We start from the raw sequence: 12,656 nt of genomic DNA on the forward strand, positions 1-12,656 counted from the left end.
TGCCGATGTGAAGCCAGGAGCCAGGAGCCTCTTCTGGGTCTCCCACGTGGGTGCAGGGGCCCAAGGACTTGGGCCATCTTCTATTGCTTTCCCAGGCCATAGCAGAGAGCTGGACAGGAAGTGGAGCAGCCAGATCTCAAACTGGCACCCATATGGGATGCCGGCGCTTCAGGCCAGGGCGTTAACCCACTGCACCATAGCGCCAACCCCAGGGAGTATTTTTAATTGATGTCAGGGAGTTTTTGTTTGTTTGTTTGTTTGATTTTGACAGGCAGATGGACAGTGATAGAGAGAGACAGAGAGAAAGGTCTTCCTTTGCCATTGGTTCACCCTCCAACGGCCGCTGTGGCCGGTGTGCTGCAGCCAGCGCACTGCGCTGATCTGAAGCCAGGAGCCACGTGCTTCTCCTGGTCTCCCATGGGGTGCAGGGCCCAAGCACTTGGGCCATCCTCCACTGCACTCCCGGGCCACAGCAGAGAGCTGGCCTGGAAGAGGGGCAACCAGGAAAGAATCCGGCGCCCCGACCAGGACTAGAACCTGGGGTGCCGGCGCCGCAGGAGGAGGATTAGCCTATTGAGCCACGGAGCCGGCCATCAGGGAGTACTTTTTATCCATCTTCTGTTTCTTCAGGACATGGCAGACAGTAATCCTCACAGAAACATTTGTAGAAAGGCAAAATAAGGGCTGGTTCTAAGACTCAGGCCTTTTTATGATAACATTTCACCTCTTTCTAAGTGCTGGAGGTTTCAGCAGAACCAATTTTTCCTTGCAAAGTATTTATTCAGGGTTGGCATTGTGGTACAGCAGATTAGGCCACCAGCTGGTTCGAGTCGCGGCTGCTCCACCTTGACTGAGCTCCCTGTTAATGCTCCTAAGAAAGCAGCTGAAGATGGCCCAAGTGCTTGGGTCCCTGCCACTCAGGTGAGAGACCAGGATGGGGTTCTCAGCTCCCAACTTTGGCCTGGCCCAGTCCCAGTCATTGTAGGCACTTGAGGAGTGAACCATCCAATGGAAGATTGATCGATCTTTCTCTCTCCATCTTTCCCTCTCTCTGTAACTCTGCTTTTTAAACAAACAAATATACCTTAAAAAAATAGAAAATTATCTATTCACTGTGGAATCTCAGGCATTTAGGTAAGAAGTAACATTTTCATATATAAATTCTGCATCTCATACTAACTAGACTACATTTAACTTCTATAACAAAATATCATAGAATATGCCAAATGCTAGAGAAAGATAAATTTTAAAGTAATACACTATTCATTTCTATAGGAAATCAGACTGATGATACTCATTTTTTTAAAAAAGGATTAACTTGAAAGAGTTACAGAGAGAGACAGAGAGACAGAAACACAGACATAGACAGAGATCTCTTCCATCCACTGATTCACTCCTCAAATGACCACGAGAGACAGGACTGGGCTAGGCCGAAGCCAGGAGCTTATCTGTGTCTCCCACATGGGTGCAGAAGGGCCCAAGTACCTGGGCATCTTCCAAGGCACAGTAGCATGGAGCTGGATCAGAAGAGGAGCAGCTGGATATGAACCGGTACCCATCCAGGATGCTGGTGTTGCAGGTGATGGCTTAACGTACTGCGCCACAATACTGGCCCTCTAAGTTGTTCTTAAGACACATACACTGAAATACTGAACATTTTGTTCTGACAATCTGATGCCCTAAGTGTGATCTCTACCACGCTTCCTACTGCATCTCCAGGTTCTCTTCCCAGAAATAGCCGGAATGACAACACACAGCTCATTTAAAGTAAGGAAATTACACATTATCTCCAGAACAACAACATAGTCACAAAAACATCTTTACCTTCTTCGAGACAATGAAGAAACCGGTGCATCTGTAATGTCAGGCTCCCATTCATCTTCAGGATCACAAAAGATATCTTCATCCTTGTTATCACCATTACTCTAAGAAAAAAGAAAATACATAGTTTCCATTAGTTATAGGCAAAAAAATTAGCAACTAAGGAGAAAAAGCTTAATCACTTTGTTACATTCAAAACACAACACTAGAGGCAGGTACGTGGCACGGTGGTTAAGATGCTGTTTGGGATGCCCACATCCCACGCTAGAGGCCTGGGTTCAAGTTCTGTCTCTCTTCTAATTCCAGCTTGCTGCTAATCACATCCTGGGAGGCAGCAGTGCTGGCTCAAGTACCTGGGTCCCTGCCACCCACATGGGAGCCCTGGATGGAGTTCCTGGTTCCTAGCTTCAGTCTGGCCCAGCCTTGGCTGCTGTGGGTATTTGGGGAGTGAATCAGCAGAGAAAAGATCCCTCTCTCTGTCTTCTACCTTTCAAATAAATAAAAGCTAACTCATAAAAATAGCTACATAAAATCAAAAAAATACAGATTATTTGCTAAAAGCCTCTGTGGGAGTGTGTGTCACAATTCTGATAAAACTAAGTCAATCAAATGCCAAGGAATACATTAAAAAAATCTGCTGGCCGGTGCCGCGGCTCACTAGGCTAATCCTCCGCCTTGTGGCGCCGGCACACCAGGTTCTAGTCCCGATCGGGGCACCGGATTCTGTCCCAGTTGCCCCTCTTCCAGGCCAGCTTTCTGCTGTGGCCAGGGAGTGCAGTGGAGGATGGCCCAAGTCCTTGGGCCCTGCACCCCATGGGAGACCAGGAGAAGCACCTGGCTCCTGCCTCCGGATCAGCGCGGTGCGCTGGCTGCAGCACACTGACCATGGCGGCCATTGGAGGGTGAACCAACAGCAAAGGAAGACCTTTCTCTCTCTCTCTCTCTCACTGTCCACTCTGCCTGTCAAAAAAAAAAAATCTGCTAATAAAACAACAAAAATCATTAAATAATGCAGAAATAATAAATTTGGGATTTGGAAGACACAGTAATACAAAAATAATAGAGTCCTTTGAAGAGAAATAAAATAATAATAATGTCAAGATGTAATCACTTCCTGGCTGAACATATTGATTATGATAATAATATATTTTAATTTAAATATTTAAAGCAACACCAACTAAGAGTTCAACAAAATACCATAGACCTGGAGTCGGAGAGTATATTATGTGGGAAAATATGAAAAGAATCACGCTGAATCGATGAAAGTAGGAAGTTAGTGAGGGTAATTTACCCATGAGGTTTTAAAGTACTTGTTAAGGCAAGACTCAGTAAATTACTTTAACACTGTTTTAGGTATTCTAAATACACAAGCAACATTCACATATGAAATTTGGAAATTATTAACACAGAGACAAAAGAAAAAAGTTAAAATCACTCAAGCCCATTAGTTAGAGAGGAACATTGCCAATGCTTTGGTATGCTTCCGTTCAGTCATTTTGGATTTTCTATTATACACAGAATGACTCTAATTGATCACAGTGAAATGGTCTTGAAATATAGTTTTGGGACTAACTTGCTGAAATTTCACCAGGATTTTTACAGATATGTTCATATTAATATTGGTCTGTAATCTCTTCTGACTTGTCTTTTGAGTTTTTGTTTTGCTTTTAATCAGCATTATTCTAGCTTCCTAGGGGGAACTGTGCCCCTTTCTATTTCTTATTACGGCCTAGAACTTGAACAATACAGAATCTGCCTGTTCTTTGGAGTTTAAAGGCCCTCATCCATAAAACTGACTGGGATTGGCACCTTTTTTCTACTCTTCTTTTTTGAGGGTAGACTGTTGAAAACTTTTCTAATTATTACAGGATTATGCATATATTAAATATGCTTGCATAATTTATTTTTTCTAGAAAATCTTTTTAGAAGACTGTCAAGGGGCCGGTGCTGTGGCGTAGCAGGTAAAGCTGTCACCTGCAGTGCCGGCATCCCATATGGGCACCAGTTTCAAGATCGTCTGCTCCACTTCCTATCCAGCTCTCTGCTATGGCCTGGGAAGGCAGCGGAAGATGGCCCAGGTCCTTGGGCCCCTGCACCCACTTGGGAGACCCAGAGGATTCTCCTGCCTCCTAGCTTCGAATCAGCACAGCTCCGGCTGTTGTAGCCAGGCCAGTTGGGGAGTGAACCAGTGGATGGAAGACTCTCTCTCTCTGCCTCTGCTCTCTCTGTGTAACTCTGACTTTCAAGTAAATAAATAAATCTTAAAAAAAAAAAAAAAACACACAAGCAAGAGCTTACTTATTAATAAAATAGTCTACTAATTCACTGATTTTGTGTTTCTTATGATTTCTTCATTTGCTTTTTTTCTATATTGAGTTAAATATTTAATTTATTTTCATTTTTCCATCAAATAATTCAAGTAATAAGATATAATTTGGCAGTGGTGTCGTAAGTTTTTACATATCTTTTTTTTAAGATTTATTTATTCATCAGAAAGTCAGAACTAAAGAGAGAAAGAGAAGGAGAGGCAGAGAGAGAGAGGTCTTCCATCTGCTGGTTCACTCCCCAATTGGCTTCCACGGCTGGAGCTGTGCTGATCCAAAGCCAGGAGCCAGGAGCTTCCTCCAGGTCTCCCACGTGGTGGCAGGGACCCAAGTACTTCAGCCATCACAGCTGCTTCCCAGGGTGTGTGTTAGCAGGAAGCCTCAGGAGCAGAGCTGAAACCTGAACCCACGGATGTGGGCATCCTAGCTGCTGACAGAACGACCACCCAAAGATTCAAACATTTTTTAAGATCAAAGAAAATGTAGAAGATCGTTCAATATTTCAGTAAGATCTCTGGATTAGTAGATATATTCAAATATATCAAATGAAAAATGCTTGCTTGAAAAAAGGAAGAAAAGATATAAGGAAAAAAATACATGAAAATATAAAGTCATTATCAAAATATATAAGAAATTTATAGCTATTTTAGGCCAGCGCCGTGGCTCACTAAGCTAATCCTCCGCCTTGTGGCGCTGGCACACCGGGTTCTAGTCCCGATCGGGGCACCGGATTCTGTCCCGGTTGCCCCTCTTCCAGGCCAGCTTTCTGCTGTGGCCAGGGAATGCAGTGGAGGATGGCCCAAGTCCTTGGGTCCTGCACCCCATGGGAGACCAGGAGAAGCACCTGGCTCCTGCCTCCGGATCAGCGCGGTGCGCCAGCCGTAGCACGCCGGCCGTGGCGGCCATTGGAGGGTGAACCAACGGCAAAGGAAGACCTTTCTCTCTGTCTCTCTCTCTGTCCACTCTGTCTGTCAAAAACAAAAAACAAAACAAAACAAAGAAATTTATAGCTATTTTAATTCATTACCCATATTTCACGGAAAAAAGTCAAAGGGCATGAATGTAGATTTGACTGATACAGAAAAAAGAGTCAAAAACTGAGATTCACTAATTATTAAAATAAAACTTAAACTTGTAACACTGGTTAATGGTAATATTTCTAGCAAGAATTTGTCAATGAGCATCAAAGTAATTAAAATTCATATTTTTATACCATTCTGGAAAATAGAAGACAAGGAAAAGACATTAAAAATGAATACATAGAGATATTTTTAGCTGTAACTGCTAAAAGCAGCCAACAATCAAAAACATCCAAAGCATGGAAAAATGCAAATGTAAATAAATATTATGTAAAAATTTACATTATTAGACATAAGATAATTTAAAATGGTACAAATTTCTCCATAGCTATCAAATTTCTCCTTAACTTTAAACGTTAAATTTAAAAGTAACACAATTATAACTGAATAATTTAGCTCTACTTTCCCTATAACAATTAAAGCTATATTAAACCAATAAAACTTCATTTGCATGCAATTACATACATAATTTTTAATACTGATCAGTTTTGTTAATTAATCAGTGAACAACTAAATCAGTGAACAACTAAAACTACCCTGTTCATAAATACACCAGCAGGTTAACTAATGAAAAAAATGGATTGCCTTTTATTGTCCAAATTTCCTTTACCAAGAACATATCACTTTTGTAATTTTTACTTTAAAATGCTTGTAGAGATTTTAATAATATTTCAAACCTCATAAAGTTCTTTCATTGCTGCAAGTTTAGACTCAAACTTATCTAGACTCCAGAAAGTTGAGATCCCTAGTTGCAAGTTTTGAACCCGAACAGACGTATGTGAATGACCTTTCTCTGATACATCATGTCTGGAAAAAAAAAAGGAAACCATTTATCGCAAAACATACATACATTTATGCTGGTAGTTCCTGATGTAGAGTAACTCCTGTAACAATTCAGCCCAGCGACCAACTCTTCCACAGTTAAGCATCTTTATTATGGTAATAATTACATGTAGCATATACAAGAGTACTTCAAAACATTCATGGAAAAATGCTATGAAAAAACTATGCATAGATTTGAAAATTTTTGGTACCACAGTAAACTAATCTTTTAATTCCATTTTACTGTGATTTTTCAAAGTTCCATTTTACTATATAAAAATAATTTCTTATATCAAACTTTAAAAAAAAAATCTAAGAGTATATTCCTTTTAAAAATTGGAATTACTGGGGCCAGCACTGTGGTGTAGCAGGTAAAGCCGCTGCCTGCAGCGCCATCATCCCATGTGGGCTCTGGTTCAAGTCCTGGCTGCTCCACTTCCAAACCAGCTCCCTGGTAATAACGCCTGGGAAAGCAGTGGAAGACTGTCCAAGTGCTTGGGTCCCTGCACCCATGTGAGAGACCCAGAAGAAGCTCCTGGCTCCTGCTTTCAGTTCGGCATGGCTCCGGCCTTGCAACCAACTGGAGAGTGAACCAATGGATGAAAGACCTCCCTCTCTCTCTCTCTCTCTCTCTCTCTCTCTCTCTGCCTCTCCTTCTCTCTGTGTAACTCTTTCAAATAAATAAATAAATCTTATTTAAGAAATTGGAATTACTGACACAAATTCAACTAAGAAGAAAATTAGTGGGCAGGTACTGCGGCACAGGTCAAGCAGCCACTTGGGAAGCGTGTTTCCCTTAGTAAGTGCCTGGGAGAGGACAGATGGTGGCCCAAGTACTTGGGTTCCTGCCATCCACAAGGAAGACCTGGAAAGGTCCTGGCTACTGGTTTTGGCATGGTCCAGCCCAGCTATGGTGGGTATTTGGGGACTAAGCCAGCGACCAAAGATCTCTCTCCCTCTCTCTCCCTCCCCCTCCCTTTTACTACCCCTCTCCCTCTTCCTCTCTAGTCACTCTGCCTTTCAAAATAAAAACAAAATCTTTTAAAAACTGAGAAACAGAAGAAAATCAGTGAACAACTAAAACTACCCTGTTCATAAATACACCAGCAGGTTAACTAATGAAACCTCTTTTACTCTTGAGTGAGTTCTCAGTGTGTCACATGACTCTGAAACAGAACTTTCCTAGACAGGCACTAATGAATAGACCTTAGAGAAACTACATCAGAAGGAAAAAAGGAAGGGGGTGGGGGAGGGAGACAGGAAGGAAGGGAGCATATGAAGGCCAACTAGTATTAAATTCCTCTACCATCAGGATAACTACTCACCTGCCAAATACATAACATTTTCTAAATTTGCTGCTGATGGCATTGGCTTCCTGAATCATCATGGAGAGTTTCATGGAGCTCCAATTTGGCTGAACTAGGAGAAAACACACAGAGATTCAAAATACATACGGTCACCATCACTCGAATACGTCTGAGCAGAACTACTGATTTCAAATTAATGACTTTAACTCTGTATCACAGAAGGGTAAGAGTGATACTTGAATAAATTTTTTTCAACCCACAGTAGCAAAATATTCTTCACATAAAATGACATCTCTTACCTGTGGTACAAGGAAGAAAACTGAGGTTGACAAGAGAAGGGATAAGGATGTCATACAAGAAGAAACACCAAAGGCAATGCTTTTCTTTCCAATATCTTTAAAGATTTTTTTCTAATTGCTTTTTTCTTAATTTCTACATTTTTAAATTATATCACAGCCTTATTTATACAGAATTATATCCCTTTTTTAATTTTGCCTGGAAATATTTATTTAGATAAATGAATAGATATATTTAGAGGACAAAAATAAAAAAAATAATTTAGTCTATAATTCCATTTTCCTAATTGAGATTTTATAAGGGGCTGGTATTGTGGCACAAAGAGTTAAGTCACAGCTTACAATGTTGGCATTCCCTACTAGGGCACCAGTTCAAGTCCTAGCCACTCAGCTTCCAATCCAATTCCCAGCTAATGTGCCTGGGAAAGCAGCAGAAGATGGCCTGACTGCTTGGGCCTCCGTCACCCATGTGGGAGGGAAACTAGGATGGAGTTTCAGGTTCCCGGCTTTAGCCTGAACCAGCCTGGGCTGTTGTAGCCATTTGGAGACCAAGTCAGCAGATGGAAGATCTCTCTCCATCTCTTTCTCCCTCTATGATTCTGCCTTTCAAATAAACAAATCTTTTTTAAAAAAATAATTTGTCATAAATATTCTCTATATTATTCAAACTTATAATTAGTATTCTATTAAAATATTTCTCCTAAGGTAAGCATTTTGCCTAAACTTAAGATGCTGCCGAGGATGCCTGGGTCTCATAACAGAGTGCTTGGGTTTAAGTCCTGGCTCTGACCCCAGTTCCTGCTTCCTGCTAATGCATACTCTATGAGGTACCAGATTAATGGCTCAAGTAATCGGGTCCCTGATGAGAAACCCAGACTCGGTTTCCAGCTCCTGGCTTCTGCCTGGCTCGGCCTCAGCTGTTGTGGACATTTAGGGAGTGAAAATATCTTTCAAAAAAAAAAAAAAAAAAAAAACCTGGGGCTGGCACTGTGGCACAGCAGGTAAAGCCACTGCCTGCAGTGCTAGCATCCCACATGGGCGCTGGTTTGAGTCCCGGCTGCTCCTCTTCCAATCCAGCTCTCTGCTATGGCCTGGGAAAGCAGTGGAAGATGACTCAAGTCCTTGAGCCCCTGCCCCACGTGAGAGACCCAGAAGAAGCTCCTGGCTCCTGGCTTCGGATTGGCGCAGCTCCAGCCATGGCGGCCAACTGGGGAGTGAACCAGCGAATGAAAGATCTCTCTCTCTCTCTCTCTGCCTCTTCTCTCTCTGTGCAACTCTGACTTTCAAATAAATAAATAAACTCCTAAAAAAAGAGAAATTATTATTAGTATTTTAGGTATGATATTAAATCATAGCTATGTTTAAAAGACTGACAAGGGACCAACATCATGTTGCAGCAGATTAAGCCACTGCCTGCAATGCCAGCAACCCATTAAAAAGTGCTGGTTCTAGTCTGACTGCTGCACTTCTGATCCAGGTCCCTGCTAATGTGCCTGGGAAAGCAGCAGATGATAGCCCACATACTTATACATTGCCACTCATGGGGAAGACCCAGATGGAGTTCCAGGCTCCTGGCTTCAGCATGACCCACCTCCAGCCATTACAGCCATCTGGGAGTGAACCAGTGGATGGAAGATCTCTCGATCTCTCTTTCTCTCTCTCTGTCACTCTGCCCTTTAAATAAATAAATGTTTATTTTTCTAAAAAAAAAAAAGGGAGTGACTGAAGCTCAATTTGAAACAGCTAAGATGCAGAATCACCCCAAATGCCTGTCAACTGAAGACTGGATAAAGAAATTATGAGATATGCACACCATGGAATACTACACAGTGGTTAAAAATAATGAAATCCTGTCATTTGCAACAAAATGGATGAAACTGGACATCATACTTAAAGAAATAAGCCAGTCCCAAAGGGCCAAATACCATATATCCTCCCTGATCTGTGATAACTAACAGAGTACCTAAAAGGTAATCTATAGAAGTGAAAATAGCACTTCAAGATGCAATGATGGGGCCAGCACTGTGGTGTAGTGGGTAAGGCCTCCGCCTGCGGTGCCAGCATCCCATGTGGGCACCAGTTCAAGTCCTGGCTGCTCCACTTCTGATCCAGCTCTCTGCTGTGGCCTGGGAAAGCAGTGGAGGATGGCTCAAGTCCTTGGGCCCCTGCACCCACATGGGAGACCCAGAAAAAACTCCTGGCTTTGGATAGGCACAGCTCTGGCTGTTGCAGCTGGTTGAGGAGTGAATCAGCGGATGGAAGACCTCTCTCTCTCTCTCTCTCTCTCTCTCTCTCTGGCTCTCCTCTCTGTAACTCTGACTTTCAAATAAATAAATAAAAATTTTTTAAAGATTTATTTATTTGAAAGAGTTACAGAGAGAGGCAGAGACAGAGAGAAAGGTCTTCCATCCACAGGTTCACACCCCAGATGGCCACAATGGCCAGAGCTGCGCTGATCCAAAGCCAGGAGCCAGGAGCTTCTTCCAGGTCTCTCACATGGGCTCAGGGGCCCAAGGACTTGGACCATCTTGTACTGCTTTCCCAGGCCACAGCAGAGAGCTGGATTGGAAGTGGAGCTGCCAGGACTAGAAATGGTGCCTGTATGGAATGCCGGCACTTCAGGCCAGGGCGTTAACCTGATGTGCCACAGCCCCTGTCCCAAATAAAATAAATCTTAAAAAAAAAAAAAAAAGATGCAATGACTTTGAACAGCCCTTGTTTTGACTATTGATGATCAGATTTTTTTCATACAACTTGTGGAACTCTTTGTACAGAGTTAACTGCATTTGTATAAAATTAATTCAAAACAGATCTTACTAAAAAATAAGAATGGGAATAGGAGAGGGAGGAGGAAAAGGGGTGGCAGTATGGGTGGGAGAGCAGGTACGGTGGGAAGAATCACTAAATTCTTAAAGTTGCACTTACAAAAAATATAAATAAATTGTTATACACTAAAAAACAAAGAGTGACAATAGGAGAGAAGGAAAGGAAAAGAATCCTTACTGATTTGGAGATATACAGTGAAGTTGTACATCTCAATGATGTATCTGGGATTTGCTTCAAAATATGAAAGCAGGGGGATTAAGTACACCTGCAACAAGATTGAACATATGTTCACAAGTACATGTGGTTTATTGTTGTAGTCTTTTTATAGTTTGAAAATTTTCCATAGTGAAAAAAGTCTACATTAAAACCATGTTGTTTTCCACATTAAAACCATGTTGTTTTCTACATAGAAATGTACAAAAAAATATAGCATACAATCAAAACCCTCTCAGGACCTAATGGTTTTACTGGAGAATTCTATAAAACATTTAAAGAATTCACACTAATCCTTTCAAACTCTTCAAAAAAACTAAAAAGAAAACACTTCCAACGCAGTCTATGAGACTAGCATTACTCTGATACTACCGCCAGACAAAGACATCACAAGACAAGCCAATGTCCCCAATGAACGACAAAGGGGCTTCAAAAAGTTTGTGGGAAAATGAAATCAAAATTTATTATTTTGGGGGCCGGCACTTTGGTGCAGCAGGTTAAGTCGCCACCTGCAGTGCCGGCATCCCATATTGGTGCCTCCACTTGGAATCCAGCTCTCTGCTATGGCCTGGGAAAGTAGTGGAAGATGGTCCAAGTCCTTGGGTCCCTGCACCACGTGGGAGACCCAGAAAAGGATCCTGGCTCTTGGCTTCCGGTAGGCACAGCTCTGGCCATTGCAGTGAGTTGGGGAGTAAATCAGTGGATGGAAGACTTCTCTCTCTCTCTCTGCCTCTCCTTCTCTCTCTGTGTAACGCTTTCAAATAAATAAGTCAATCTTTTTGGTGCAAAAAATTAAATTCATATATTTTTATCATATGTATTTTTCATGAACTTTTTGAAGACTCCTCATAGATTTAAGAAACCTCAACAAAGTACCAACAAACCAGATTCAATAGTATATAAAAAAGGATTATATATCTTGATTAAGTGAGATTTGTCTCTAGGATGCAAGAATGGTTCAACAAACACAAATCAAGGTGATACACTTCATTGAAAAAACAAGATTATATGATCATTTTAACAGGTGCAGAATATAAAAACAACATTCTTTCATGATAGACTCTCAACACATTGTCTATGAGGAACATACCTCAACATAATAAAGGCCACTCTGCACTACCATTCAACACAGTACCGCAAGTCTTAGCCACAATAACTGGGAAAGACAAAGAAGCACTCATTCAAACTGGGAAGGAAGAAGTAAAATGGATTACAGATGAGAAAATCCTAAAATCTCCATAAGAAAACTGCTAGAATATAAAATTCCTAGGAGACCACAAAAGACCTACAATGGCTAAAGCAATCTTGAGCTAAAATAACAAAATTAGAGGAATCACACTGTTTGATTTGCTACAAAGGGAGTGGCATTTAGCCTAGCAGCTAAAATTCCTGTTTCTCACACCAGAGCGCCTGGGTTCAATGCCTGACTCTGGCTCCTGACTCTAGTTTCCTGACAATGCAGACCCTAGGAGACAGCAAAGGTTGGTTTTCTGCTACCCATATGAGAGACCTGGATTGCATTCAAAGTTCCTGGCTCTGACCCCAGCCACTGTGGGCTTTTAGGGGGTGAACCAGTGGATGGGAGCTCTCTATCTCTGTCAGTCCATCTTTCTGTTAGTCTGTCTCCTTGCCTCTCCAATAAAATAAATAAATAAATATACTACAAAGCTAAAACAAGGTATAGGCATAAAAACACAGACTAATGAGACAGAACAGAGAGCCCAGAAATAAATTCATATATTTATGGTAACCTGATCTTCAATAAATGGTACTGGGAAAACTGCATAACCACATGCAGAATAAAATCTGACCCTCATCTGACATATATATGCAAAAACCAACTCAAAATGGATTAAATATTTAAACATAAGGTCTGAAATTATAAACTACTAGAAGAAAACAGAAGGAAAAAGCTTCTTGAAATTGCTCTGAGCAATGACTATTTTAGATACAACAAACAGCAAAAAG

General features: G+C 41.5%; 1 protein-coding gene across 2 annotated transcripts in view; it reads right to left on the minus strand.

Annotated features, from left to right (window-relative positions):
- KIF14 (kinesin family member 14) overlaps positions 1-12,656 on the minus strand; it is a 70,511-nt gene that overhangs the window by 18,755 nt on the left and 39,100 nt on the right. For both annotated transcript variants that reach the window (XR_016219531.1, XM_017347875.4), the window contains exons 20-22: positions 7,372-7,465; positions 5,902-6,031; positions 1,825-1,925 (exon numbers count right to left, since the gene is read on the minus strand). Coding sequence is in view for 1 of the 2 variants with exons in the window: in XM_017347875.4 (XP_017203364.1) it covers positions 1,825-1,925; positions 5,902-6,031; positions 7,372-7,465 (325 nt within the window). In the remaining variant the exon portion in view is untranslated. The remainder of the gene's footprint in view (positions 1-1,824; positions 1,926-5,901; positions 6,032-7,371; positions 7,466-12,656) is intronic.

This window comes from Oryctolagus cuniculus, chromosome 13 (assembly GCF_051225735.1).
Source record: "Oryctolagus cuniculus isolate XC-2025 breed Fujian yellow rabbit chromosome 13, ASM5122573v1, whole genome shotgun sequence".
NCBI classification, from domain to species: Eukaryota; Metazoa; Chordata; class Mammalia; order Lagomorpha; family Leporidae; genus Oryctolagus; species Oryctolagus cuniculus.